Source organism: Vidua chalybeata, chromosome 10, assembly GCF_026979565.1.
Source record: "Vidua chalybeata isolate OUT-0048 chromosome 10, bVidCha1 merged haplotype, whole genome shotgun sequence".
Lineage (NCBI taxonomy): Eukaryota > Metazoa > Chordata > Aves > Passeriformes > Viduidae > Vidua > Vidua chalybeata.
Window position 1 is genome coordinate 1,112,154 of NC_071539.1, and position 27,875 is coordinate 1,140,028.

General features: G+C 52.1%; 1 protein-coding gene across 8 annotated transcripts; it reads left to right on the forward strand.

Annotated features, from left to right (window-relative positions):
* The first annotated feature begins 426 nt into the window (after positions 1 to 426).
* TIPARP (TCDD inducible poly(ADP-ribose) polymerase) lies at positions 427 to 27,343 on the forward strand. 8 transcript variants are annotated; one of them, XM_053951211.1, is made up of 7 exons: positions 427 to 512; positions 1,729 to 1,806; positions 12,490 to 13,487; positions 21,547 to 21,715; positions 23,038 to 23,219; positions 26,195 to 26,470; positions 26,647 to 27,343. In XM_053951211.1, the coding sequence occupies exons 3-7, from the start codon at positions 12,553 to 12,555 to the stop codon at positions 27,092 to 27,094; spliced, it is 2,010 nt and encodes a 669-aa protein (XP_053807186.1). In that variant the 5' UTR covers positions 427 to 512; positions 1,729 to 1,806; positions 12,490 to 12,552; the 3' UTR covers positions 27,095 to 27,343. The 8 variants fall into 8 exon arrangements, with proteins under 8 accessions (XP_053807186.1, XP_053807181.1, XP_053807182.1 ...); XM_053951206.1 differs by lacking the exon at positions 427 to 512 and adding an exon at positions 824 to 911 and having other exon boundaries at positions 1,662 to 1,806; XM_053951207.1 differs by lacking the exon at positions 427 to 512 and adding an exon at positions 826 to 911.
* The last annotated feature ends 532 nt before the right edge of the window (positions 27,344 to 27,875 follow it).

A 27,875-nucleotide genomic window follows, 5' to 3' on the forward strand; every position in this document is an offset into this window, starting at 1 on the left:
CGATCCCCTCCCTCAGCCCGGCCCCGAGCCCGGCCCGATCCTATCCCGATCCCCTCCCTCAGCCCGGCCCCAATCCTATCCCGATCCCCTCCCTCAGCCCGGCCCCGAGCCCGGCCCGATCCTATCCCGATCCCCCTCCCTCAGCCCGGCCCCGATCCCCTCCCTCAGCCCGGCCCCGAGCCCGGCCCGATCCTATCCCGATCCCCCTCCCTCAGCCCGGCCCCGAGCCCGGCCCGATCCTATCCCGATCCCCCTCCCTCAGCCCGGCCCCGAGCCCGGCCCGATCCTATCCCGATCCCCTCCCTCAGCCCGGCCCCGAGCCCGGCCCGATCCTATCCCGATCCCCTCCCTCAGCCCGGCCCCGATCCCAACTCCGATCCCCTCCCTCAGCCTGGCCCCGAGCCCGGCCGGATCCTATCACGATCCCCTCCCTCAGCCCGGCCCCGATCCCCTCCCTCAGCCCGGCCCCGAGCCCCTCCCTCAGCCCGGCCCCGAGCCCGGCCCCGATCCCGGTACCGATCCCGATCCCAGTCCCGATCCCAGTGCCAATCCCATCCCCATCCCGATCCCAGTCGCAATCCCATCCCCATTCCATCCCCATCCCAGTGCCAATCCCATCCCGATCCCAGTCCCATCCCCATCCCGATCCCATGCTGATCCCATCCCCATCCCGATCCCAGTCCCTATCCTAGTCCCATCCCCATCCCGATCCCATCCTGATCCCAGTCCCAATCCCATTCCCATCCCGATCCCAGTCCCGATCCCAGTCCCAATCCCATCCCCATCCCGATCTCATCCCCATCCCGATCCCAGTCCCATCCCCATCCCATCCCCATCCCCATCCCATCCCCATCCCATCCCCATCCCAATCCCATCCCGATGTAGCCCCGCTGCCCCCGTGGCTGAGGCAGGTGAGTCCCCGGCGGGCCGGGATCCCTCCAGGGTGTCTCAGTTCGGCTGGGAAGGAATGGAAATGGGCCGTGTTTTCTCTGGTGGTTTCCCCCGCTCTGAAAAACCCCACCCTGCAGCTCCCACAGCAGAGTGTTTCTGTCTTTTTGTAGGCTTTTAGAACCATTGCTGCTCTCCCAGCTCCAGCCCGGCTTGGGGGGCAGTGCAGAGTGCCCTTTTCACTGTTTCTGGCGTTCCCTCTGCAGTTTGTGGTGACAGATTCCCCGCAGAGATTTTGGGGATGAACATCAGTGTCCAGCATCAGTGAGGGGCACTTGCCAGTGGGCTACAGGCGTTGTCCCGATGGCCTGGGCTGCCTGCAGCACTCCTTGTCCCCTGGACTGCCCATTCTCTTCATATCTTTAACATGTTGGTGTCAGCTTCATTTAGCAAAGCATGTATTTCTCAAAAATTTAATTCAAGTCATTTCCCCATTTATTTCCTTCCAGTACTAGTGTTCTCTGCTTCCAAGAAAACACTTCACGTGCATGCCATGAGGAAATGCTATGTGGAAATGAGATTAAATTTAAGTGAGGTTAAATATGATCAAAATGAATGCATTATGGTAGAGCTTTATACAACACTTGAGTGCAGTAGGACTCTGCTTTTTCAGCTCATAATAAATTCCCAGGACCAAACAGAGCAGATTTTCAGATTCAGAGTGTGTTGATGCAGTGTGCTAACAGGGTCTGTTGATGTCATGTTATCTGCAGGCAGCTATGGGAGTTACACCTCTGCTAGCCAGACCTTCCTTCAGGCTTGGAAATCTGTCTCCTGCAGGGATTGCCAGGCTGGGTTTGAGGAGGCAGCAGCCCGTCAGATGAAGCACAGGAGCTCTGAGGAGCAGCAGGAACACCCGTGAGTACCATTGTGGCCATACCTGCACACCTGCAGCTCCCCAGCTGCCACAGCAGGGACCCAGCCCTCCCCTCAGCACGGAATCATGGAATGGCTCGGGCTGGAAGGGGCTTTAAAGCTTCCACTGTCCCTGCCCAGCCTGGCCTTGGACACTGCAGGGATGAGCCTCTCCTGAAGTGCTTTCAGCAGTCCCTGGATCCACAGGTGGGAAAGGCACTTTGCCTCTTAGGTGCCATCCCCAAAAGCGTGTTCTTCAGCAAGAGTGGAGATCAGGGTTGGTTTCTTTGTAGAACAGGTTAAACCCACAATGTCCCTGCCCGTGGCTGTGGGGTGGAACTGGATGGGCTTTAAGGTCCCTCCCAGCCCAAACCACTCTGTGGTTCTAGTAGAAAACATCAGTAATTCATCAACGCTGCCAAGCATGTGAATTTTTTTATTAAAGAGCATGCTTAGAGTTGTATAAAGTAGTTGGAAACTGTGGGGGAAATTGAGATGGTTTCAAGATTTAGATTAGTCATTATCTCTGCCCTTGCCCAGATTTCTTCCTTCCTCTCATCTGGGTAAGTTTGTTTTGTGTGGTGGTGGGATGTAATTAAGTCTTTTTGTTCTTGGTTTGGCTTACATGGGAAGGATGCTGTCATTTTGGAATGAAATCTGCCCAGTGACCATCTGTCTCCCCATTAGGATGAAACAGGACATTGATTTAGGCAGTGGAATGATGAAAGATTTTCTTGAAAAAACAAATGAGCACTTTGCTTTTTTAAAGCCCCTGCCGCTGGCAAACTGTGGCTCCAGGCAGAACTCTGTGTACAGTGAGAGCTTCATACCCTGAGTGTCACAGATGCTTCCCCAAAAATAAACAGGGCCACCACTTTGTTTATTTGACAGTAAATAAAACAATTCCAAGTTTTGTTTAAGTGCCTAAATTTGCATCTTGGCTAAATCCCCATTCAGAAGCTGTTGGAAATGTGAGGCATCAAGGTCAGAGGAGCAATGGCTCTGTGACCCAAAAGCAAAAGTTCTCTAGCTAATAGGAAAATGAATGCTGTTATCTTTGTAACTTAGCAATTAGGTTTCTTACCAAATTTCTTCTGAAGCACAGCAGCAGTGATAAGTATTTTGAAAATACATGGATTGTCTTCACTGCTCTCACTTTTTCTCCAAACTTATAAAGTGGACTAAGCTGAAAATTTTAAATGAGGGCAGTGACATTTCCTGGCAGGATTTGCTTTGTTTGTTTTATTGTTGCCACTTACATGTGTATAGACTCAAAGCACCTTTGTGCCAGATTACTGCAATTTATGATGCAGGAAGGGATTAATGTGCTGAGTTTGGGGTCAGCTGATGGAGAATTGTTTAACTAGAAAGGAAAACCTCCTTTGGATGAGCGTGGCACTCATGAGCTGAGCAGCTTCTCCCTGTGTGTGAGAACTGGGTGAGTGAGAGGCTTTCCAGTTCTCCTGTGTGCTGTGCTTTCCCTGAAACATTCTGCGGTGTCTGAGGTTTAAAAGTGGAGCCATAATCTGGCTGTGTTATTCTCCAGACAAATCAGTCCCTCCATGTGGTTTAGAATCCCAGAATGATTCGTGTTGGAGGGGACCTTAAAGCTCATCTTGTTCCAAGCCCTGCCATGAGTAGGGACACTTCCCACTGGAATGTAGCCCCCAAAAGAGGTGCCAATCATTTCTAAAAGCTGGGAATTGCTGGATTTCTGTGGCATTTGCTGTCGGTGAAGGCAGCTCAGCGTGTAGCATATGTGACCCATTTTTGATGTCTTGAAATGGTCTCATGTGCTCCAGTTTCCTTCTTTAGCATTTTTAAGGTTCTTGTGCCTGTGGACCACATGAATGAAATCATGTCTAGGAATAGATTCAGCCTTGCTCAGCATTTATTCTGGGAACAGTTTGGAACTGGCTACTTTTGAAGAGCAGTATCAGAGGCACTGTTTGGAAAATAACCACAGCATAAAGGCAATCATCAAGCAGTCGTTTCCATGTGGGACAGTGAGCTTGTGTCTCTGGAGCAGCAGCCCCACAGTGGCTCTGCGTGGTCCCACACTGGGGATGTGTGAGGTGAGGTGCAGTGGGATGATCCCAGTGCAGTTCAGCAGGCTGGATCCCATCAGTGGGAGGGAGCAGGCAGATGGGATTTCTGAGCCTGGCATGTGTCATCCTGGCACCCACCCACGGCTGTGCTCCATCCTTCAGCAGTGTGGGATGGAGGGCTCGGGGTGCTGCTGCCACTTCCCACCTGTGTCTCCTCCCTCCAGAATTCCCCACTCCTGCAGCCTCCAGCTTGGCAAGCACCTGGGCCTGGACCACAGGAACGGTTCAGCCTGTGGTGTGTTGTCAGAAGAGTTGGCCATCCCTGTGCTGACTGCTCCTACAGTGCTAATACCTAAAGTAAGAAGGATGAGCTAAAACTAAAGTGCCACGTGAGGCATGTTTGGCTGAGGGAATAGAAGGGGGTGTTACTGACTGCTTCATCTCCTGGAACAGTTGGAGATTCATGCATCCACAGAAAATTTGTGTTATCCAGCTGACCAATCATGGATGAACCTGAGCCTGGTTAGAAAAAAAATTCTACCAAGTTTTTTTTTTTTTTTCCTAATTTTAAAAACCTTAGGAAATGGGAAAGACAAAAAGTCATGACCAGAATGAACGCAGCAAGGCAGTATCCTGTAGCCTTCAGGAATGCTGGATCCAGCAACACACAGATGGATGAATCCCAGGAATAAAGCATTTCTAGTGTGCTCCCACACAGAATTCTTGTGGAAAGAAATCTCCAAATCCAGATTCTCATTTGCAGAGCAGAGCATCTCCCACTCACAGCGCTTCAGGCTGTTTCCAAGAACAGCTGCTGAGCAGAGCAGGCATTTGGCTGTTTCTACATCATCCTAGGGCTGGTTTTCTTTAGGTGTTCTGCAGCCTGGGCCCACCCAGCTGCTCCTTGACCCTCAGATTTTGGTTCTTCAGTTCTTGCATCTTACAAGAAAAATGTGCTGTTGAATTTAGCATTGATTTTGTCCATTTGGTTACGTTATTATCAGTTTAAGGTGTTTACCCTCCTGTTTCCCTCCTTGCTGTTTGAGTCGTGCAGAGCCTGGGAGGAATTCAAATTTACAAGGCCTCTCCCTTTTCTCTTGTAAAGATTGACCTTTTCCAGGGTTATCTACAGACATCTTCATTCACACCTTCCACGTCTCCAGGAGCAGCTCTTAGCTGGTCTTCAGATGTAAATCAGGCCAGTGCTGCTACCTTCCAGGCATCCTTTTGTCAATGTGATTGAATTTTTGGTTGAAGAATTGACTTTATTTGCATGTAGATAGTAAATTACCGTTAGTAAAACGGAGTGTTAATTACATTATTTGAATGTAGACAGTGACCTGTCTGTGTGCTAGGCAGAACTAGCTGGTGATTTTAGAAAATATTTTGCTTTCAGTTGGTCAACACTGCATTGTAAAGGAACATTCCCATTTTGTTTAGTTCAAAAAGGAGTAGGCCTAAAGGAGAAGGACTAAAACACTGCCATCCACACATTACTGCTCACCTGGTGGCAGGATCCACCTGGGAAGTGTTCCAGAATCATCATTATCCTTTAAAAGTCTCAAAAGTTCAGTGGTGTTTTATGAATCAGTTTGTGTTCGTTGAGGATTGGTAAGCGTTGCTTTGGCCTTGAATAAATTTCCAGGGTTTACATGGATTTAGGAGACTTCCACGAGAGGGTGCAGCAGTTCAACAAAATCCCATCTAAACCAGATGAGCCTGTCCCCACTGTGGGCATATTTTGAGTCATTTCATATATTAATTTCTGTATTTACATCAACTTCCAAATCGGCTGGGTGCTTCAGCAAATCGGTTCAATGTCCCAGAGTGTCCCTCCAGTCTGGTACTTTTTGGTGTCCAGTGTTACCTGGTCTCAGTCTATCCCTGATTCCCTGCAAATGCTCACTACATGCATTTTAAAAACAAAGTGTAGGGATTTTAAAAAATATTATTGTTTTAGTTTGGAAGCATCATTAATTTCCCCCTCAGCTCCAGCTGCAGAAGGAAATTCCACCTAGAAGGCTGAGTTCTGGAGAAACTGCTGACCTGAGTGTGAGTGATAGAACAGAAAGAGAAAAAAGTTCTGTGCCAAATGATTTCTTGTTCCATGAGCTGGACAGGAGCTCAGGAGTGACCCAGCTCTGGCTGGATGCTGTGCTGACGTCCTGAAAGCACAGAGCTGGTGTCTGCTCAGCAGGCCAAGGGTCAGGGTCCATTCCTCTGCCTGCAGCACTAAAATACCTCTGCAGAAATGATTAACTCCTGACAAATTTCCAGGAAAAGGGCCCACCTTGGAAGCTCATGTCCAAATTCATCTATCCTAAATCACTTCCTGAGATAAGATTATTTGATAGTGAAATAACCAGAGGTGTGGTTATACTCATGTATAATACATGGTACTTTTCCCTGATAAGTGCTGTTTTCACCAGACTTGATATCCAGTAGGAGAAACAGCATGCTGTGCTCTCAAAACTTTTAATTACTAGTACAAGATGTTAAAAGAGGGAGAATTTGAGACCAAGGAAATTATTTTGTTACTGCCAGCTGCAAATGTAAAAGTTGGGTCTGAATTCAAAAGGTTTAATTGATGAATTGGAACTACTCTAGTTTTGGGACTTTCCTTTTGAGCAGTGAAAAAAAAAAGAAAAATATGAGGTTTACTAAAAAATCCCCAACACATGGTGAATATGTAACCAGCAAGAAAATTTTAATTTTAAAGGCTAGCACCACCTTCTTCCATTGACCTGCTCTAGATTATCATGTATAAACAGATAAGGTCTGGAGATTAATAGAATGAATGAACAGAATGAAATGAATGAGTAGAAATTCATTAACAAATGAATTTAACGAATAGGGAATTTCATCTTGACATGTTTAGACCGTGACCTTTCTGCCCTCCTTGTCTCGAGGACCGAGCACAGCAGGTGGAGCCCAGTAGGTGTCAGTCCAGCCAAGGCTTCCTGAGCGCAGCTCTGACTGAAGCTCTGCTGCCCTCCTGCCCCTTCCTCCCCGTCAGTGAAACGTGCCTGGCATCGTTTCCCCAGATGTCACAGAGGCACAGCCAGCACATCACAGGTTCCCTTGTCCCTCCTGTTAACTTTTAATAAATGTCTGCATCGCTGACCTTTCCTTTCCCTGGCTGCTCACCTACCCTGGCTGGCAAAGGGTAGAGCTTGGGGTGGTGTTTGCAGGGATTAGTATTTGCCATCAAGTGTTGGGATGGAAAAGCACAAGTCCAGGCACTGGGAGCTGCCCTGAGGAGAAGAATTTGGGAGCTCCACATGATCCCACCTGGCCCAGAACCTCCCCTGCCCCATGCCCTGGACTGAGCCCCAGTGTGGGCAGCAGAGGAGGGGAAATTCTGCCCCACTCAGGTGAGACCCCACCTGCAGAGCTGCCCCCAGATCCGGGGAACAACATCAGGAGGATGTGGAGCTGCTGGAGAGAGTCCAGAGGAGGCCGAGGCCATGCCCCGGGGGCTGGAGCCCCTCTGGAGCCAGGCTGGGAGAGCTGGGAATGTTCCCCTGGAGAAGGGAAGGCTCCAGGGAGAGCTCAGAGCCCTGCCAGGGCCTGAAGGGGCTCCAGGAGAGCTGGAGAGGGACTGGGGACAAGGCACGGACACAGGACACAGGGAATGGCTCCCACTGCCAGAGGGCAGGAGGGGCTGGGATGGAATTCCCAGAGCAGCTCTGGCTGCCCCTGGATCCCTGGCAGTGCCCAAGGCCAGGCTGGACTTTGGGACTTGGAGCAGCCTGGGACAGTGGGAGGTCCCTGCCCAAGGCAGGGGTGAGAATGAGGTGAGATTGAAGGTGTTTGCCACCCAAACCATTCTATGATCCCTTTGTTAGTTGTCAGCACGGTGCTGTTTGTTGCTTTGTGTGAAACACTAGAAAGGACAATGAACTTTCCTGTACTGGGATGTGTTTTAGGAAGTGAAGAATGTTCATTGTGCAAGAGTTGAGGTGGAAAAGGAGTTCTGTCATTAGAAAAAAATGTGTTGGAGCCTGAGAGCTTTGTTGTTTTATCACAAACATTTAAGTCAGATGTTTCCCCTCTTTTCATCAGCGAATCCAAGTGTGCATACTGATTATCCTGTATTTGCAAGTCAGAGTTGTAAATTGCTGTATTCAGCTGGGGCCGTTTACCATCTGAAAGAAATAATTAAAGCTTTCTTTCTCTTGCTTAAGATTTAAACATGTATTTAAAGATGAGATCATGTTTTCATGGTGGTCAGAGTTTCTTTCTATATTTGTGTGGGGTGGCCTCAGAAATGGGTATCCGGGGGTCTGGTGTGCTCTGGTTCTTTTAATTATATATTTGTTTGGGGAAAGATGGTTATTCCAGCCTCTGTCTTTGCCTGGTTCCATCCTCCCAGCCCCAGTGCAGCAGGAGCTGTGCCCACCCCAGTGTGCAGATCAACCATATGTGCCTCTTATTTATAGCTCATGCGTGAAGGGAGCTATTCCAAAGTGGTAATTTCTCTTCTGGTGGTGGCACATAAATACAAGTGTGTGTGAGCAGCTCCTCCTCCCTGAACGAGGATGTGACACATCCCAGTCACCCTGCTCGGGAACTCTCCAGTCCAGACAGACTGGGAGTCTCTGTCTGATGCTTCAGACACTCAAGAGCTCAATTAATTTATAGATGATAATTTGTTTTCAGCTCCCGCAGATACAGATGCCGCCTTTACTCAGCCTCTCTTGAGTCATTCTCTCTCCAATTGCGTTGGAGAGGGACTATTTACAAGGACATGGAGGGACAGGACAAGGGGGAATGGCTTCAAAGTGACAAAGAGTAGGTTTAGATTGGATAAAATTCTCCCCTGTGAGGGTGGGGAGGCCGTGGCACAGAGAAACTGTGGCTGCCCCATCCCTGGAAGTCCAAGGCCAGGCTGGATGGGGCTTGGAGCAGCCTGGGATAGTGGAAGGTGGGACTGGATGGGCTTTAAGGTCTTTCCCAGCCCCAAAAGGTCTGTGATTCCATGGAGCTCAATTTCTGTAATTTGCTGGGAAAATGGCATATCCTACCTGCACTATAAATGCAGCTGTGCAATATTTTCCATCCATGCTGTACAGTTTGTGCCACCTTAAAACCGGTTTCCTTCCAGCTGCCTTTGTTTTCTGTGTGCGTAATTTCATAAAGTCACTGAGCGCAAGGAATGAAAGACTGGCTTTACAAAGAAAACAAGAACACGAGTTGTGGAAGCCCAGAGTGTTTGGGGATGGGAGGACCTTAAAGCTCATCTTGATCCAGCCCCTGCCATGGGCAGGGACACCTCCCAAAGGTCAGGTTGCTCCAAGCCCCATCCAACCTGGCCTTGGACGTTTCCAGGGATGGGGAGTCACAGCCTCTCTGGGCAGATGATACAATAGGTGTTCCATCAACACGGATGTTACACTCTGCAGTTATTGCCTCCTTTGTAATTTATCTTATCTGGCCGTTCTTAGCGCTGTGGGTGCCTCGGTTGTGGTTGGTGTCCGTGTGAAGTGCTGGCCGTGCCCTGCTGGGCTTTCTCCGGGGGCAGGCAGTGATTCAGCAGGGAAGCATGCCAGGCCGGCACGGACAGCCGAACCGGCCGTGCTCCCGCACACGTACAGCCAGACGGCGAGAGCACGGGCACGGCTGGGACAAAGGGAGGCTAACTGCTCTTCACCAATCCCACCTATAAAATACTCTGTAAACAAGCAATAGCTGCCTCTAGTGCGTTATCACAGCACGGCTCGGGCTGGGAAGGGACCTTAAAACTCATCTCATTCCACCACCCTGCCATGCCCAGGGACACCAGGTTGCTCCAAGCCCCATCCAACCCGGCCTTGAGCACTTTCCGGGCTGGGGCAAGCACAGCCTCTCTGGGAAACCTGTTCCACTCCACGCTCGCTTTTCCGGAGTGTGTCACCGGCAGCAGCACAGCCCCGATCGGGGCAGCGCCGTGCCAGGGGCTGCGTGTGGGTGCACCAAGTGAGTCAGGGTGACTTTGTTCCGGGACGGGCTCCCTGTTTGTCTCTTACTCATTAATTAGCGCGGCTGGAGCCGCTCGCAACCGAGAGCTCGGCGGCGCGGGGAGGCTCAGGGTGCCGTGCTTGCCTTTCCGTGAGGACGGTGTGTTCCTCCGTGCTGCGTGACTGGAGCGCCGGGGCTGACACGGCTCATTCCCGGCGTGTTCCCGGCGTGTTCCCGGCTCGCGTGCGAGCCCCACGCACGCAGCGCCGTGCTCGGGGACATCGCTCCCTCCCTGCCCGCCCGAAACGAAACGCTCGGTGCGTGATAAATGCAACGCGAAGGGGCCCCTCGTCCTATCGCTCCTGGGAACGGCCTCGGGCGGCGCTTTCGGTTCTGGCCGCTGACACCGGTGTGGGGCGAGACGGGGGGGGCACGGGGCGTGCTGCAGCCCGGCCGGCGCCGCGGGGAGACCGGCCCCGGGGCGGGGAACGGGCCCCGGGGCGGGGAACCGGCGCTACCCACCCGCGCTCCGCCCCGGCCGGCGCTGCCCTGGCGGCTGCCTCGGCAGCGCTATTTAAACGGGCGGCAGAGCGAGCAGGAGGAGCCGGGCGAGGCAGGGCGGGATGCGCGGGCAGGCGCGGCCCTCGGTGCGGACACGGCGGTGCTGACCCCGCACCGGCCGCGGTCACCGTGTCCCGGCGCCGCCCGCCCTGTTTATTACATCTCCCTCCACACACACACACCAGAAAAGTGATTTCGCTCTGGAGTTACCGTGGATTTGGGTCAGAACGCGGGAGCAGCGCCGAGGGAGCCCGCGCCGGTAGGTCCCAGCTGCGCTGGGCTGGCTGCCCGGCAGCTCCGCCGTGCTCAGGGTCTGTCCCTGGGCTGCCGCTTCCATTGTTCGTTGTCGAAGCGTGTCTTAAGGCCAGCGGAGCGGCTCTGTTTGCAGAGGAGGTGCGGCTCGCGTGCGATGGCGAGCGCTCGGGGAGCGAACCCCCCCGGCGAGACAGCGGCGGCTGCGGGAGCATCGCGGCGGGACCGCTCCTGCCTGCTGCGGCACGGCAGCGCCGGCAAAGCCCGAGCCTCGTCCTTCCTGCTGCTTTATTTTTAGAGCCGTTGGGGGATCCGGCTCTGCTCACTGAGGCGCTTCTGTAAAAATAGCAGCCAAACTTAAACGCTGGTCGAGTGAGGAATATGAATGTTGAAATGGCAGCAAAGGTGCGGCTGAAGGAGATCAGAAGTCACTTGCTCAGCACCTTGGCGCTGGAGGGGTCCTTGAGCCCTGGCGGATCCTCTCCGCTCCTCGCCAGGGCAGTGAGACCTGGGCTGCAACAACGGCAACATCTCATTCCCTTCGGAGTCGAGGATTTTTAAACCTTTGGAGTTACCTGAAGGTGCCTTTGGTGGTTTGGAGGAATTGCCTGGTGTCTGTGGAAGAACAACAGATACACCGACGACTTTGGGTTAATTGCCAAACAGATATACCAGTTGCTTTAAATTTAATCTAAAAATGGGAAAACTGGAGAGGCACAACTTTTTTTTTTTTTTTTTTTTTTTTTTTCCTGGCAATTCTGATGTGCTGTTTCCCAGGGAAATGAAAAAGCCTTATAAATGAATATTCCAAAATACGGAAGGCTCAATGAGAAATTTTCCAGAGCAAGTAATCAGTAGTAAGAAATGATTGCCAAATTTTCTCTGTTTTTTGGGATTTTGTTTTGAAGTGAGGAGTAACTCTGCTCGGAATGCATTTATCCAGGAAGTAATCCTTAATGTGCTCCACTCTGAGCAATGAGCCTGCATGTGAGATTGAAGAGGGTTTAATTAAATGTAATCAAATATTACAGGATTCCTGATTAAAAGGCATAGCACTTGCTTTTCGTGACGTACGAGACACACTGCTTATTTGTGCTTTAAAATAACACAATTCTGCAGCTTGCGAGTAATGCCTTTCTCGCTTCCTGAGTAACCATCACCCTTCCGTTTGCTCCCCTGCCCAGTTTTAATTCCTGGTGCCCAGCGTGGCGAGAGGAGCGCGGTGTGTCACCGCCGGGTGCCACGGGGCGAGGCTGGGGACAGGGCGGGGACGAGCCCCGGCAGGATGGCACGGTGGCAAGTTCGCCGTGGGTCTCCGCAGCCAGCGGCTCCCCGGCGCTGCTGCCGGGCCGTGGGAGGTGACGCGAGGGAGGACACACATGCCACTGCAATGGGAATGTGTAGGTTTGCTCCTCCGGTGGGAGAGGAAATGCTGCAGGAATGTCTGAAATGCGGGGGGGGGGGGGGTGGGGGGGTGGACGTGTCTCATGCTCCTCAGGTCTGTGTGTGAGGGAGGCGCAGAAATCAGCGCTGTCATGTTCTCTTTTGTGGGTTAGAAGGAACCCAAGTGCTCTTGTTTGTTGAACATCCTGACAGGGAGGAGGCGGCGGACCATCCCCCTTTCCTGCCCACCCTCGGGGGACTGCGTGTGCGTGCCGGAGTGTCTCAGAGCCTGCATGTGCGGGGAGAGGAGGAGTGTGGGTTTGGGATTAATTAGCCCGAGTTTAGCTGTTTTCATGCTTTACGTGCCTAAGGGCTACCCGCAGTCACAGCGAGGGGAGGAGTTTGCTGTTGCTGGCTCAAAATCCTCTCCAGGGGTGATCTTGTTCGTGTCAACCGTGAGCAATTAGAGAGATTAACTGTCTCGTTTTCCTTGCTGCCCTAGGTTGATTCCTGGGAGGCTCTGGGACATTTGAAAGTGATTTGGAGAGAGCAAAGTCTGTGTCCGATGGACACCGAGCCCCAGCCGGCGTGCGTGGTGCCCCAGGCTCCCTGCCCAGCAATGAAGTGCTCTCCTTCGGAGGACTTTTCTCCCCAGGTGAGGCTGGCTGAAAAGATCCCCCCAGTGAAGCCTTGCTTCAAGAAGAAGCAGCAAGTGCAGAAGAGGCTGGACACACAAACTCTGCGGGCTTTGCGGCCCATCTTTACCAGCCTGCTGGGAGCTGGGGCCTTGGATAGGGTCTTTGTGCCCCGAGGCCAGCGTGCTGGCCATGGTGATTTATGTGAACCTGCTGTGAAAAAGACTCTGGACCTCGGTACCTCTTGCCCCCAGACAGAAAACAACGTGACTGTGCTGATGCCAACAGCTCCAGACGTGCAGGGTCAACTGCCAGGAGCTCGTCCTTCCCCCGGGCATCCTGAGCAGGACGTGCAGTCAGGAGAGCAAGGTTTCTCCCCAGAAACTGCTGGAACTGCTGCTGATAATGGTAATGAATCATTCCAGGATCATCCTTTGCACCCAAGTGCTGGTGATGGTGCAGCTTGTCCTTTGTTCCCTGACAAGGTTCTGGAAAGCTACACATCTGGCTTACTCCAGGAGAACGGCTGTCCAATGCAATACAACTTGACCCCAAGCAATAAATTCAGTGCTGGGATATTCCAGGATAAAAGTGAAGAAGCTTCCCTTGACCTGGTGTTTGAGCTCTTGAACCAGCTGCAGTATCACACCCACCAGGAGGACGGGATTGAAATCTGTGTGGATTTCCTCCAGGGCACTTGTGTTTATGGCAGTGACTGTCCCAGGCATCACACAGTGTTACCCTACCACTGGCAGGTGAGGAGGACAGCAACCCAGAGGTGGCAAAGTGTGGCCAACGATTCCCAGGAGCACCTGGAAAGGCTTTACTGCAACCCTGACAATGACAAGATCAAAGTCAAGTATCGGTAGGTAACTGAATTTACTCCTTGCTGGGAGGGGTGCAGAAATAGAAGGGGATGTACCTTTTTTTTCCCCTGATACTTGTATCCAAGTGTGTTATAAACCTTAGGATGGTGTTTCCTGATTTATATCCAACAAGTTTAACTCGACAAAAAAAATTCTGTACACCTGTAGAACTGTTATTTAGCATCTGGAATGTGTTCTTTGAAGCTGGAGGACTTGGAGTGTGTGAAATAAGGGAACTTCAGCTCTGTAGGAATTCAGAGGCTGTTGTGGAATGCTGTGCTTGTTCTTGGCGTTCCTTTCCTCTGTGTTGGACAAAGTGGCAGCATGGAAGGCTTGGCAGCGCTGGGGGCAGCGATGACAGAGCAGTTGCTGTGTGTCACCGTGAGCACAGCCTGGCTGTGCACTCCCGGCACAGTCTGCATCGCTGCATCCCAAACAGCTGGACCAGAGGGCAGCTCTGCAGAGTCCGGGGAAGTGTCAGTGTTAGTAAATGGGGATGTTCCAGCTAATTCCCTGGGAGCAGCCTGAGCCACACGGTCAGAAATGCTGATCACTCTTAAAGCAGTTACTGAAGTTATTGTTTTCTCTGTACAGAGCTGTGTTTATTGACTCATTTTCTAAAATTAGCCGACAGCTGTTAGGTTGATGTGGTTGTGTGACCTGTGTGGGCTCCTGCACCCTGAGAGCTAAAACTTCTTCAGCTTCTCCCCTGCAGGTTCCAGTCTGAGGAGCAGTGGGGAAGAGTGATGCTTGCAGGGTCCAGTTCGTGCAGGGTGCAGACTGGTGTGGTGTGTTTGTTGGTTTTTTTTTTTTTTTTTTTTTTTGGAGGAAGTGTGTGGTGCACGTTGTGGCGGGGCAGATAAGAAAGGAGAAGTTTGCCAGGCTGGCACAACTCCAGTTCAAAGTGACATTTCTGGAGTGAAAACTTCACACTGCCTTTGCCACCCGAATCCTTGGGGGTTCTGCTCACTGCCTCTTCTTCCTTTCAGTTCCTGAAGGAAGTATATCCCTGCTTTTTCAAGATTTTATTTTCATTTACTAAGCTGAGATTTCTCATTTGGCACCAGAGACCAAATCTAGTGCTTAAAGTCAGTGTTAGTCTTTACTAACTTCACTTAATTGGATGTTGGATTAGACACTGAATTCAACCTTTGTCATAGACTCAAACTGGTTTGGCTTGGAAGGGACCTTAAATCCCACCCAGTGCCACCCCTGCCATGGCAGGGACACCTCCCACTGTCCCAGGCTGCTCCAAGCCCTGTCCAACCTGGCCTTGGGCACTTCCAGGGATCCAGGGGCAGCCGCAGCTGCTCTGGGCACCTGTGCCAGGGCCTTGTTAGTGATGGCAAAATCAGAATATGGATGGCCCACACTGAAAATGGAGTAGGATCTGTAGCAGGGAACAACTGTATTTTATAGAATTGTCTTGAAGAAATATGCCAGTCTAAAAAAAATTGAAAAATCTTCTAAGTGCATAGCAGATAAAATTTGCTGTATTTTACAACAGAGGAACTTCTATTTCCCGAGTGTTAGAAATGATTTCTGAAAACCAAACAGCACAGCCAGAGACAAGCCCATTAAATGATTTAACTTTGAGCTCTGTGCAAATGAGCAAATGGTTTCCTTTCAGAAGTTGTGTCACCGAATCCATCGGTGCACACGAGCTCCGTGTCCTAAAGGATGGACTTGGGGACGATTAAAGGTAAAGGACACGGTGCTTGGTCTTGGCTTAGTCTCGCCCAGGCTGGGGAGCTGCTGTGCAGTGACATCTCCCTTGCACCGGCTGTGCAGGTGCCAGCCTGGTGGGGCTGGTGGCACATGGAGTGCTGCCAGCTGGGGACGGGGTGGCACACAGGACGTGCCCTGAGCGTGAGGGAAGGGACAGCAGCAGCGTGGGCTGGGGTGGGACACTGCCCTCAGAGCCTGGGGATACAGACCTGGCCTTGCTGGCCTGAGTGGCTTCTGCCAAGCTGCAGATTTACACTGGCTGCTGGGGAGAAATTCCTCCCTGGAGGGTGGGCAGGCCCTGGCACAGGTGCCCAGGGAAGATGTGGCTGCCCCTGGATCCCTGGCAGTGCCCAAGGCCAGGCTGGACAGGGCTTGGAGCATCTGGGACAGTTGGAGGTGTCCCTGCCATGGCAGGGCTGGAATCAGCTGATCTTTAAGATCCAAACTTGGGAAAGCTTCACGCTATATAAGTGTCAGTGAGACCTTTGAAGTGAAGCTCTATTTAAGATCAGAGCTTCTGATTCCAAACTTTTGAGTCTGATCCTTGGAACTTTGACTTGCCAAGGTTTTAAGCCAGGTTTTGAGGCAGGAGGTCAATGTTTTGGTGTGCACCATCACCAGCTGCTTCTTCTGCAACCTCACCTTGTCTGAGGAGAACCTGCCAAGGTGTGGGGAGCCCCAGCTCCCGGGGTGGTCACTCGGGCTGGTGCCAGTGTCCCCGTGCTGTGTCCCCTGGGAGCCGGGAGCTGTGAACGTGCCCCGCCAGCGCCGCGTCCCCTGGTTACAGCATTATTTGTTAAAGCCATTAATCTCCCGTGGTCAGACGAGCTTTGCAGGCCTGTCTGCTCCCTGGCAGCCCCAGGAAACGCCAGCTCAGCACTCTGCCTGGCTGCTGTTTGTCCTGCTCCGTGTCCCACACGCTCTGGGGGTGAGTGGGGATTGGGATTGGAATGATCCTGGCACCGGCGCTGCCCCCAGGCAGCTGGGCCCTTCCAGAAAGTGTTGGCCATCAGCTCAATTAGGGAATGAGCTCTAAATTAGGGTGTTCTTCAAGGAGCTACTTATATAAACCTTCCTTCCTCCTAATTATTGGGATGAGTAATGATGGAGATAAGTTATTGAGATGAGTAATGTGAAATACACATTAAGTTGTTGCCTCTCACCTAAGGGAATGTGATCTCAGAGGAGTGGTAAACCTTGTTTAGTTACTTTGTAATGCAATTCCTTCAGCTACTTCTTGCAGTTTGGACTCAAACTAGTATCATAAATTACTTTTTTTTTTTTGTATTCTTGAGTCTGCCAAGTATGTAGAGCCACATACCAAGCTATCTAAACAAATGGGGGAACATCAACTTAAACAGGTTAAAGTACTTAGAAGCACTCAGTTTTCTTCATAGATGTGAGGAGAGGCCCTGGAGAAGTTCCAGCTTTCAGCAAAGAGAGAGCAGTGCCAAGTGCTGCTTTCCAGCAGGAGATGCCCACGTTGGGATATTTTAAGATGCTCTTTGCTAAGGGGAAATACTTGGCTGAGGAGCTGAGCAGGTTTCCCCACACACACACACACACACCTGTCCTGTCATGCACACATTGCTTTTCAAAACAAGCAGCAGCATTAGAGATTACAGGAGGATTTGTTTAAAACAACTCTGCAGTTCCTGACCCATCAGTTCCCCCTGCTTTGGCTGAAAATTCCACTCTTCCTCTTGGCAAAAAGGGCTCCCAGGTCGCCTGACACAGCAGCTTCTTGCCTTTGATTTGATTTCTTTCTCTTTTCTTTCTCTTTTCCCGTAATTTCTGTAAGTTTTATGGAATGGCTCCTTGTAGCTAGGAGAGAGGCCAGGATGGAATGGCTGCAGTGAGGGAAAAGCAGGTGGCTCTGCAGTGGGACGTGTCCTGCTGGGAGCTCTTCTCCCCGTGCTCACTCCTGGCCCTTGGGTGAGGTCAGTACATGACAGCACAGGAGGAAACTCAAGCTGTCCTGGGGAGGTTCAGCTCGGATATCAGCAGGAATTTCTCCATGGAAAGGGTGCTCAGGCACAGGAAGGGGCTGCCCAGGGAGGTTTGGAGTGCCCATCCCTGGAGGTGTCCAAGGAATGTGGCACTGGCTGCTCTGGGCTGGGGATGAGGTTGGACTCGGTGTCCTTGGAGGGCTTTTCCACCCTCAGTGATTCCGTGACTCTGGAAATACAGAGTGTTCCACTGGAGTTATCAGGGGGCATGTGAAGGGACTGGGAAGGAGAGGCATGGACACAACAAAATGTGCAGGGAACTGGTTTTCCTTCATTCCTCTGTGTGTGTGTGGGATGGCTGCTTCTCTGCTGCTGACAGAATGTGCTTGATGTGTTAAAATCATACAGAGCACGGTGCAGGCATTTCAGGATGGAATCATGGAATCACAGAGTGCTTTTGGCTTGGAAAAGGCCTTAAAGCCCAGCCAGTGCCACCCCTGCCCTGGCAGGGACACCTTGCACTGTCCCAGGCTGCTCCCAGCCCTGTCCAGGGACACTTCCAGGGGTGGGGCAGAGCCACAGCCTCTGGGGCAGCAGTTGTCTGGGGAGTTCTGCAGGTCCCTGGCCCATCAAACAGTTAAATTTCAGAAGTTTTCTGTGTGATCCACACAGTGCCACAGTGTGTGTGAGATAAGGCATGTGTTAGTGATAACAGGGAGATGGGAAACCAGCTGAGAGTCCCTGTGCCTGACTTTGGGGGAGGTTCTTGGCTATACCCTCTGAGTGGCTGGGAGCTGCTTTTCATTCCTTTCCAGCAGGAATGCAAGGCAGAGCCTCGAAACTCCTGTGAAGTGATTTTGGAAGTGTTTCCCTTGTGCTGTGTGGGTTCCATGTGAAATGGAACTAATTGGCTCCTGGCTGTACCAAGCCAGGGGAGCTGTGAGGAGCCGTGAGGAGCCAGCAGTCACTGCCATCCCTGCTCTTGTCTCCTGTCAGCAAACAGATTGCACTCTGGGGAGCAGCTGTCACCTGGCTGCAGGCTGAGGTCAGGCTGCTCCTGGCAGCAAAGCAGCTCCTCCTGAAACAAAGATCAGGGCTTGCTCTCAGGAGCTGCTCCCAGCTAGGGCAGCAGGCACAGTGCTGTGCCAGGACCCGGGGGACACCAAGGGCTGTGACAGTGCTTGTCACAGCAGGAGCAGTGATCCTGAAGTTCCTTCCTGAGCTGCTGAAATCAGGAGGGATTTCAGCTGAGCAATAATGGGGAATCTGATTCCTGTAGTCACGTGTACACAGGAGCGGGTTTTTTTGGGGAAGTTGGTTTTGGAAGGTGTGACAGGGAACATTCATTTTTAGGAAAAGCCTGGAATGACAGGACAAGGGGAATGAATTTCAGAAGGCAGAGATGGGTGGGATGTTGGAAAGGAATTCTTCCCTGAGGGTGGGCAGGCCCTGGCACAGGGTGCCCAGAGCAGCTGTGGCTGCTCCTGGATCCCTGGCAGTGCCCAAGGCCAGGTTGGAGCAGCCTGGGACAGTGGAAGATGTCCCTGCCTGTGGCACTGGGTGAGCTTTAGGGTCCCTGCCTGTCCCAGCTCTGCAGCCACTCAGAGCTGTGCTTGTGCTCCTCTAAAACATAAATAGTTTGGGTTGGAAAGGACCTTAAAGGTCATCGAGTCCCAGGCCTGCCAGGAGCATCTTTTACTGATTTACCAATGAAACAAACAAAGCAACCCCTCCCAAACACATCCACATCCAGCAGCTGAGAGCCCCTGGAGCCCAGCAAGCACAGGGACACTCTGTTAGTGCTGCCCTGCAAACAGGAGGTGCAGCTGGGGCTGGAATTAGGAAACAGGGTGCCTGTGCAATCCCTGGGAGAGGGGGATGTGCTCGACACCCTCATTGCTGTGGAGTTTGAGAACTTAGCCCTGCCCACACCCCAGGCCCCCCTGAGCCAGGACCTCGTGTTCAGGAGTGGCCAGGAGTGGGTTCTTGGGAAGAACAAACAACTTCTGGTACAGTCTCTTCTCCTCCAGCAGCTCTGCCTCAAGGACTTCCTGATCCAGAGCTGGGGGGTTGCTTTTATTGATGTTATTATTATTGTTTTTATTTTCCCTGCCAGGCGTTCATCTAAGCTGCATATGTGTACACACACATGCATATATGTGGGCCAGCTTGTCAGCAGTTGTTTCAGGTTTCCTGGCTGTGGAAATTCCAGAAGATTGCTTTTGCAAGCACCCCAGTCACCAACTGTAAAGGCAGGGAAAAACAGACTTTCCAACCTGTAAAAAATAAAACACAGGAAAAGCAGCAAAGTCACTACTTCTGGGTTCTTCTGTCCCTTGGGGGCCTTTAAGCAGAGAGGGAAATGTGTTTGCAGCATTTCCCAGTCTGAGGTGTCACCTCCCACGTGGCCCACGGTCACCGCAGAGAGCAGCAGCATGACTTGATGAGAGGGCAAACGCAGTAAAATCTGAAACTCACGTGCTGCCCTGGCCCTGATGCCCCTCTCTGGGGTTTGAATTGAGCAGGCACTGATAAGATCAGGCTCAGATGGGTTGTTTGTGCTCTTGCCCTGCTGCACGGGTTCCTGTGTGCCTGGCACAGCCTGGCAGCCCAGTCCTGGTTACTGGGGTGCTCCCACTGCTGAGTTGGGAAGAGCTGCTGATGAGCATCCCTTGGGAGTGTTCCCTGGCCTTTTCCTCCCGCTGTGCCTTTCCATGGGAGCACACTTGGCTCTGCTGTCTGAGCTCTGCTCTTGCTATTTCAGTACCTGTGCTTCCAAATTAAACTCTTGGTTGGGTGCCCAGCCCTGGCACAGGCTGCCTGGTGGAGTCCCCATCCCTGGAGGGGTTTGACAGCCCTGGGCATGTGGCACTTGGGGACGTGGGTCAGCGGTGGCCTTGGCAGTGCTGGGGGAATGGTTGGACTCGATGGTCTGGGGGAGCTTCTCCAATTTAACCAAATCTGTGGTTTCCATGATCTTTTGAAGCCAGCATCCTTTAAGTGACGTTTGGTTTCACAGAGGAGTTTAAACACTCAGCCCCCCACCCAAAGCTGGGCTCGTCTGTGCGAGAATCCTTCCCTGCAGCTTCCATCGAGTGCACAAACGAGACAGGATCCTGCTGCCTTGGTGTCACCAGGAAGTGTCAGTGCCTGCCTTGCCTCTGCAGTGCCTGAGCTCAGCGTGGCTCCCCCAGCCCTGAGCACAAAAGGGCTCTTTGAAGCCCCTGAGGTCCCGGGGGCCGGCAGGTTGTTGCTGGTGCAGGGAGGAACTGGTTGAGTCAGAGAGAGAAGATCAGCAGTTTCAGCAGGGCAGGGAGTGGGGTGTGAGCCCTGCTGTGTCTCACAGCTGTTCTGCTGGGAGCAGCTTTCATTTCCTGCTGGGCCCTGCTGCTCGCAGGTTTCTGTTTTTTCTGAACCTGTTTGCGGTAGCTGCTGACACGTCCCCGAACTCGGAGAGGAGCTGCAAACCACACGTATTTCAGAGCACTTACAGACTGATTCTGTACTCATCTCTTTGTACGTGCCATCTAGAGAGTGTTTGTCCTGCTGAAGGGAAGGAGCCCGGGGGATTCACGGATTGGGCTGCAGTTCTGCAGAAGGATGCAAGGAAGAGCCTAAATTTCCGTATTTTGGCCGCACCGATCTGAAAAAATCTCTCAGGGTTAAAACTTGCCAGTCAAGGAACCTGCTCAGTCCAGTGTCCTGCAAAGTTTTCACCTTCTGTTGTTTCTTACATTTAGGGAACAGAGAAAATGAAACTTATTAGTGGGGGTCACGTTCTGCTGTTGAGAGCTTGTGGAGTTTTATTTTGAATTGTGCTGTTCTACAGCACCAAATTTGGGTTGTGTGCCCTGTTCTTCTGAGAGTTCAACGCGCTCACTCTCTCGGTGCAAACAGTTCCACTGAACTGCTTTATTTTATAAATAAAGACCTTTATTTGGTGAGTTGGTGAGGAGAAATTCTTCAGAAATCTGTTCTCACCTCTCGAGTCTCTGTGGGACCTTTAACAAGGGCACTTAGTGCCAGGACAAGGGGAATGGCTCCCAGTGCCAGAGGGCAGGGCTGGATGGGATATTGGGAAGGAATTGTTCCCTGGGAGGGAGGTGAGGCCCTGGCACAGGGTGCCCAGAGCAGCTGTGGCTGCCCCTGGATCCCTGGCAGTGCCCAAGGCCAGGCTGGACAGAGCTTGGATCACCCTGGGACAGTGGGAAGTGTCCCAGGGGTGGCACTGGATGAGATTTAGGCTCCCTCCCAACCCAAATTCCAGTGTTCTACACCTCAGACAGCTGCTGGGTTTGAGGTTTTGTCCCTCTGTGCTGAATACCGTGTGTTTAATGGCAAACAAAAGGTGAGAATTGTCTGTTTCTCCCACTTTGCCCAGGGGCCAGGAGTGCTGGGTGGACCTGAACCTTATGAAGCTGTATGAAAGTGCAGAGTTCGACCAAATGCGGCGCCTGTCCACAGCCTCCTGCCCTGGCTCCAGCTCCAACTGCTACACGGTGTGGAAATACTTCTGCAGGGACCACTTTGGCTGGAGAGAGTACTCTGAGGTACGGCCCCTTCCCCGTGCTCCGTGCAGCACACACCAAACACCTCTGCACACACCAAACACCTCTGCACACACTCAGGGAGGGGAGGAGAGTCACTGTCCACCTGAGACAGCAGTGAAGGGACAGCTCTGCTGGCCTGGGCTGTGCTTCTGGGATCCTGTGACTTGAATTACCCTGAAAGCATCAGAGACATGAGGGCTGGCCAGACTCTCCCACTGGGGAGCAAACCAGCTTGTGGAAGCCCTTCTGGAGCCTGATTTGCTTTTGTGACAGTGGGACAGTCTCTGCAGCCTTCAGAACAGCACCTCCACTGTTGTTTTTAGGCAGTTTTTAATTGAGTTCCCTGTTCCCAGAGCTCTGCTGAGGCAGGACATGCCCTGCCCGAGCTGTGGGTGCAGCCCTTGGGCTGATGTCTGGAGTGAAACCTCATCAGTGCTGGCAGTCCCAGAAATAATTCCTGAGTGTAAGACCTGGAGAGAGGTGGGCAGCAATACCACAAATAACGTGGTGAGGGTGTTTGAGCCGGGAGGAGAACTGGGTTTGTGCAGTGTAGAGCAGGAATATGAATTTTGCAGCGTGTGGTTTCTCACATGTGCATTTCCCTTCTCCATTTTCCCATGATTTTTCCCCTCTTTTCTCCCCCGTTTCTCCCTGTTTTTCCCCCTGTTTCCCCCCCTCCTTTTCTCTCCTGTTTTCTTCAATTTTCCCCCGTTTTCTTCCCATTTTCCCCCCGTGTTTTTCCCCCATTTCCCTCCCATTTTTGCCCCTGTTTTCTCCCCCATTTCTCCCCTGTTTTCCCCCTGTTTTTCCCCATTATTCCCCCATGTTTTTCCCCTCTGTTTTTCTCCCTGTTTTTCCCGCTGCTTTTCTCCCTGTTCTCTCCCTGCTTTCCCCCCTGTTTTTCCCCTGTGTTTTCCCCCCATATCCCCCCTGTTTACCCCCTGCTTTTCCCCCATTTCCCCCTGGTTTCCCCCCCTGTTTTCCCCCCATTTTCCCCCCTATTTTCCCCCATATCCCCCCTGCTTTCTCCCCTGTTTTTCCCCCTGCTTTTCCCCTGTTTTTCCCCCATTTCCCCCCTGTTTTTCCCCCATTTCCCCCATTTTCCCCCCTATTTTCCCCCATATCCCCCGTTTTCCCCCTCTTTTTCCCCCATATCCCCCCTGCTTTCCCCCGTATTTTCCCCCATTTCCCCCCTGTTTTCCCCCTGTTTTCCCCCCTATTTTCCCCCATATCCCCCCTGTTTTCCCCCCTGTTTTCCCCCCTATTTTCCCCCATATCCCCCCTGTTTTCCCCCCTGTTTTCCCCCTTTTTGCCCTGTCCAGCCCGTGGTGAGGCTGATCGAGGAGGCGAGCTGCCGCGGGCTGCGCGAGGTGCGCTTCATCACCTGGCACAACCAGTACATCCTCAACATCAAGGACGGCTTCCAGCAGAACTCCTGCTTCCGCAGGGAGATCAAGAGGAGGCCCCTGCTGCGCTCCTGCCTGCTGCTCATGCCCTTCCTGCAGTAGGTATCCCCAAAAACTGCCCATTCCCACTGCCCTGCCTGCAGTAGGTATCCCCAAAAATTCCCCCAGGTATCCCACTGCCCTGCCTGCACTTGGTATCCCTAAAAACGGGCCATTCCCACTGCCCTGCCTGTACAAGGTATCCCTAAAAATTCCCCCAGGTATCCCACTGCCCTGCCTGCACGAGGTATCCCCAAAAACTGCCCATTCCCACTGCCCTGCCTGAAGTAGGTATCCCCAAAAATTCCCCCAGGTATCCCACTGCCCTGCCTGCACTTGGTATCCCTAAAAACGGGCCATTCCCACTGCCCTGCTGCACGAGGTATCCCCAAAAACGGCCCATTCCCACTGCCCTGCCTGCACGAGGTATCCCCAAAAATTCTCCCAAGTATCCCACTGCCCTGCCTGCACTTGGTATCCCCAAAAACGGCCCATTCCCACTGCCCTGCCTGCACTTGGTATCCCAAAAAATTCCCCCAGGTATCCCACTGCCCTTCCTGCATGAGGTATCCCCAAAAATGGCCCATTCCCACTGCCCTGTCTGCACAATATATCCCCAAAAATTCCCCCAGGTATCCCACTGCCCTTCCTGCACGAGGTATCCCCAAAAACTGCCCATTCCCACTGCCCTTCCTGCACGAGGTATCCCCAAAAATTCCCCCAGGTATCCCACTGCCCTTCCTGCACGAGGTATCCCCAAAAATTCCCCCAGGTATCCCACTGCCCTTCCTGCACGAGGTATCCCCAAAAATGGCCCATTCTCACTGCTCTCCACGTGGGGCTGGATGGGGGAGTTGTGTTCCTGGGCTGTGACAGGGAGCAGGCACTGTTGGGTGGGAAATGAGAAGGAGAACCCAAAATTTAGGTCGTGCTGGCAGCTCCTGTCCACCTTCCAAAGGAATGTTTGTCTGAGGAGCTCCTTGTTTACATTTGCAATGTACCTTGTGGATGCTGGAACGTCAGCTCTGCCAAATTCCTGTCCATTTTCCAGCATCCTGGGCTGTGGGAGGTGCCCCTGCCTTGGCAGGGGGTGGCACTGGATGGGGTTGGAGTCCTGCCAGCCCAAACCATCCCGTGCTGGTTCAATGGGAGCACTGGGTGTTTTTAGGTCGGGTTTTACAGGAAGGGAACCTCAGGTTATTAGAGAGAAGCTGGAGGGTGCCAGTGAAACACCAAGAGTGGACTTGCTGGTTTGAGCAGTCCTGGTTCTCATCCCAATGAAAAATGAGGATTTCAGGGCTCCTCCTCTGTGTTTTGCTGCCTGGCACTGTTTTACCACAGTGATCTGCTAAAATTATGCAATTCCCAATTAATTCCCAGCTAATTTTATTGGATCTTGAGGGCTCAACACTCGTGAGGGATTGACCAGAACTGTCTGTGCCAGCTACCAAACCTACAGACTAAACTCTGGGATTCTGTTCTGCACCAAACTGCATCCTGATCCTATTTATCCAAAGACCTTGTAAAGCTCACTTAAAAACATGGATTCTTGGCAAGAACAAGAGCGTTTTAAATATTTATGGGATCTGTCCTTCAGGAGTCAGTGTTGCCTCCACTTCCCACATGATGCTACCTGAGATTTGTTCTTTCTTTCCCTCACCTCCCACCTGCTTAAGTCTCTTCTAGAACTGGAAAAGAATCCTTGAATAAGAATGAAAAAATGTTGACTTTTTAATGGCTTCCCCTGTAGAATAAATAACGTAAATATTTTACACCAGTCAGAAGAACTGAACAAAGTACACCAAAGGATCACAGGATTTGTATTGGATTTGATTCTTCCTCATTAATCCAGTATTTACTGGCAATCTCTGCTTGCTCTTCCAGTCCAGTGTGAGTGACGAGGCCCTACAGGAATATTTTTTTACCCATTTGCCCATCAAAGAGAAAAAACAAATTAAAAACAAATGCCCACTTTGGTATTTGACTGCTATTTTAATAGCAATTTGTAGAACAAATTTCTGGGTTTCTGCTCAACTGTTAATAACCAGTGAGAAGAACTTGGAGTGAAGTCAAATCCATGCAAATGAAGGGAATCCTGGCCTTGGCCTCGAGCAGGAGGGAACAGCCACTGAACACTCAGAGAGTGTTTCTGCCCTGAAAAGTGGGAGGGTTTTCCATGAGTTGATTTTAAAACAGACCTTTTTCCACTAAATGTCCCCCTCCCAATGCTTTTCCTTGGGTTTGATTTGGTTTCTGGCCATCTGTGGGGTTTGGAGAGCAGCTCCACCCTGGCTCTGGCAGCAGCCAGTGGCTCTCTCCTGCTGCCTGCCCCGGGGCACTGAAGGGTTGGCAGCTTTTCCTAGAGGAATACTTTGGGAAAATCCTCCTTGGTGGACTTTGGAGCTCGCCCCACGTGTTCCTGCAGCTGCAGGAGCTCTGCTGCTGTGAGCCAGGGCCCTGCAGGTGCCACGGTCCCAATGTTCCCCTTGGCACAGGAGGGAGAAGCCAGGGAGCAAGGATTTACTCAGCTGAGTAAGGGCTGCTCACTCAGGTGGGATCGGGGGAACATAAACCACAAAGGCCACTTCTCTTGAGTTCAGCAGCTTCCAGAGTGTGAGGATTCCAGAGCTGCAGGGGGCAGGAGCAGGGTCCTGCTGGTCTCCTTCGCTGGGTATTTTTCCTGGCATCCATGGGGCTCCTTGGCCACAGCTCCCTCCCTCAGCCCTGCCTGTTCTCCAGGCAGCATTCCCAGAGGAGGGGCAGGAAAATAACCAGCTGCAAAAGCAAATCCACCTCTGGCTGTGTCAATGGCAGTAAGAATCTTCCTGGGTTGGGAAGGGGCCTTAAATCCCACCCAGTGCCACCCCCTGCCACAGGCAGACACTTCCCACTGCCCCAGGGTGCTCCAAGCCCTGTCCAACGTGGCCTTGGACACCTCCATGGCAATCAGAGGCTTTTCAGCCCCGCTGGGGATGAACTGGGGGTGGCTGGAGGCTGCTGAGGGTGTCTGAGCACAACCTTTGTCCATCCCCAGGACCCTGGGTGGCAGCTCTGCCGTGCCCTCCCCGTGCTCCGACCCCGCCGCCGCGCACGACTTGTCCCCAGCTGCTGTCACCTCTCCCAGCTTCTACCCCGAGACCTGGATTGGAATGGATCCAGCTCAGGACTTCATCCAAGTGCCTGTTCTGAAGGAAGACAAGAGCTACAGAACCATTTACAACCTGTTCCACAAGACTGTGCCAGAGACCAAATACAAGATTTTGAAAATCCTGCGCGTGCAGAACCAGTTCCTTTGGGAGAAGTATAAAAGGTAAGAGAGTTGCAGTTCTTTAATAATGGATATCCCTAGAGGAGGAGTTTTATAAGAGAGATTTGTATCTCCTCTCCCAGCTGAGCTCTTCCAGAGGGTGATACCGTGATGAGAACAGCTTTTCCCCGGCTGACCTGCAGCCAACGCTCACCTTCACTTCCCATTTTCCGTTGCAGGAAAAAGGAATACATGTCCAAGAAGATGTCTGGGCTGGACAGGATCATGAACGAGCGGCACCTGTTCCACGGCACGTCCCAGGACGTGGTGGACGGGATCTGCAAGCACAACTTCGACCCGCGGGTGTGCGGCAAGCACGCCACCATGTTTGGCCAGGGCAGCTACTTCGCCAGGAAGGCCAGCTACTCCCACAACTTCTCCAAGCGCTCCCCCAAGGGCGTGCACTTCATGTTCCTGGCCAAGGTGCTCACAGGCAGGTACACGGTGGGCAACCACACCATGAGGAGGCCGCCGCCCGTGGAGCCCGGCAGCATCACCAGCGACCTCTACGACTCCTGCGTGGACAATTACTTCGAGCCCCAGATCTTTGTCATCTTCAACGATGACCAGAGCTACCCCTACTTCATCATCCAGTATGAAGAGGTCAGCAGCACCGTCTCCATCTGACAGCCTGTGCTGCTCCCTGCCGCAGACTCTCAGCTGGCAGCAGTTTGTGTGTGGGGGGATAAAATCTGGACACTTCCTCACTGGTGGAATGACTTGGAAGGAAGGTCACTGAAGTGACCAAATGTGCACTTGCTGGTCGATTCCCTCTGTGGAAATTGTACATATTTTTCCATTGTTTATAGTTGGAAATCTGTGCCTTTTGTTATAAAACACTGTTTATTTATGTTAGTAAATATTCATGTTTCAGAATGTGTCTGTGGGTGTCATTTCAGTGGTGTTCTGTGCCTGTCACGCCCTGATCTCTCAACATTTCAGCATGGCCATTTCTAGGGACTCAGAACCACATTTCATCCCAAGGATATTGAATTAAGACATTCCCCCAAACACTACTTTTTATGATCACATTTCAGAGAGACAGAGTGCGGGATCACCAAACTACCCCCTGCTCATACTTTGCATTATTGAACAGGACAACACAAACAGATAATTTTCTAAAATCAAGGAAAAGCAGGAAGAGATCAGCATGCTCTGTGGGGAGGGTTTAAAGCCTGGGATGTCTTCCCAGCAGGAGCAGGGACACGCAGTCTGTCACTTGTTGGTGTCCCTGCCTGTGCAGGGGGTGGTGCAGGGTGGGCTCTAAGCTCCCTCCCCTCCCAAACCACGGACTGTGTAACTGTTCACCCCCAGGCCTGTGGTTTGGATGTACCTGCAGTGCCCTGTCCTCACTGGGACCTTCAGCAGGAATTGTGTGTCCCTCTGAAAGCTCCTGCAGCAGCACAGG

Excerpts from the sequence above, each read along its gene's own strand:
- TIPARP (XM_053951211.1), top strand. The coding sequence starts at position 12,553 with ATGGACACCGAGCCCCAGCCGGCGTGCGTGGTGCCCCAGGCTCCCTGC. Across the intron at positions 13,488-21,546 it reads AAGATCAAAGTCAAGTATCG|GGGCCAGGAGTGCTGGGTGG; the intron begins GTAGGTAACTGA and ends CACTTTGCCCAG. Across the intron at positions 23,220-26,194 it reads CTGCTCATGCCCTTCCTGCA|GACCCTGGGTGGCAGCTCTG; the intron begins GTAGGTATCCCC and ends GTCCATCCCCAG.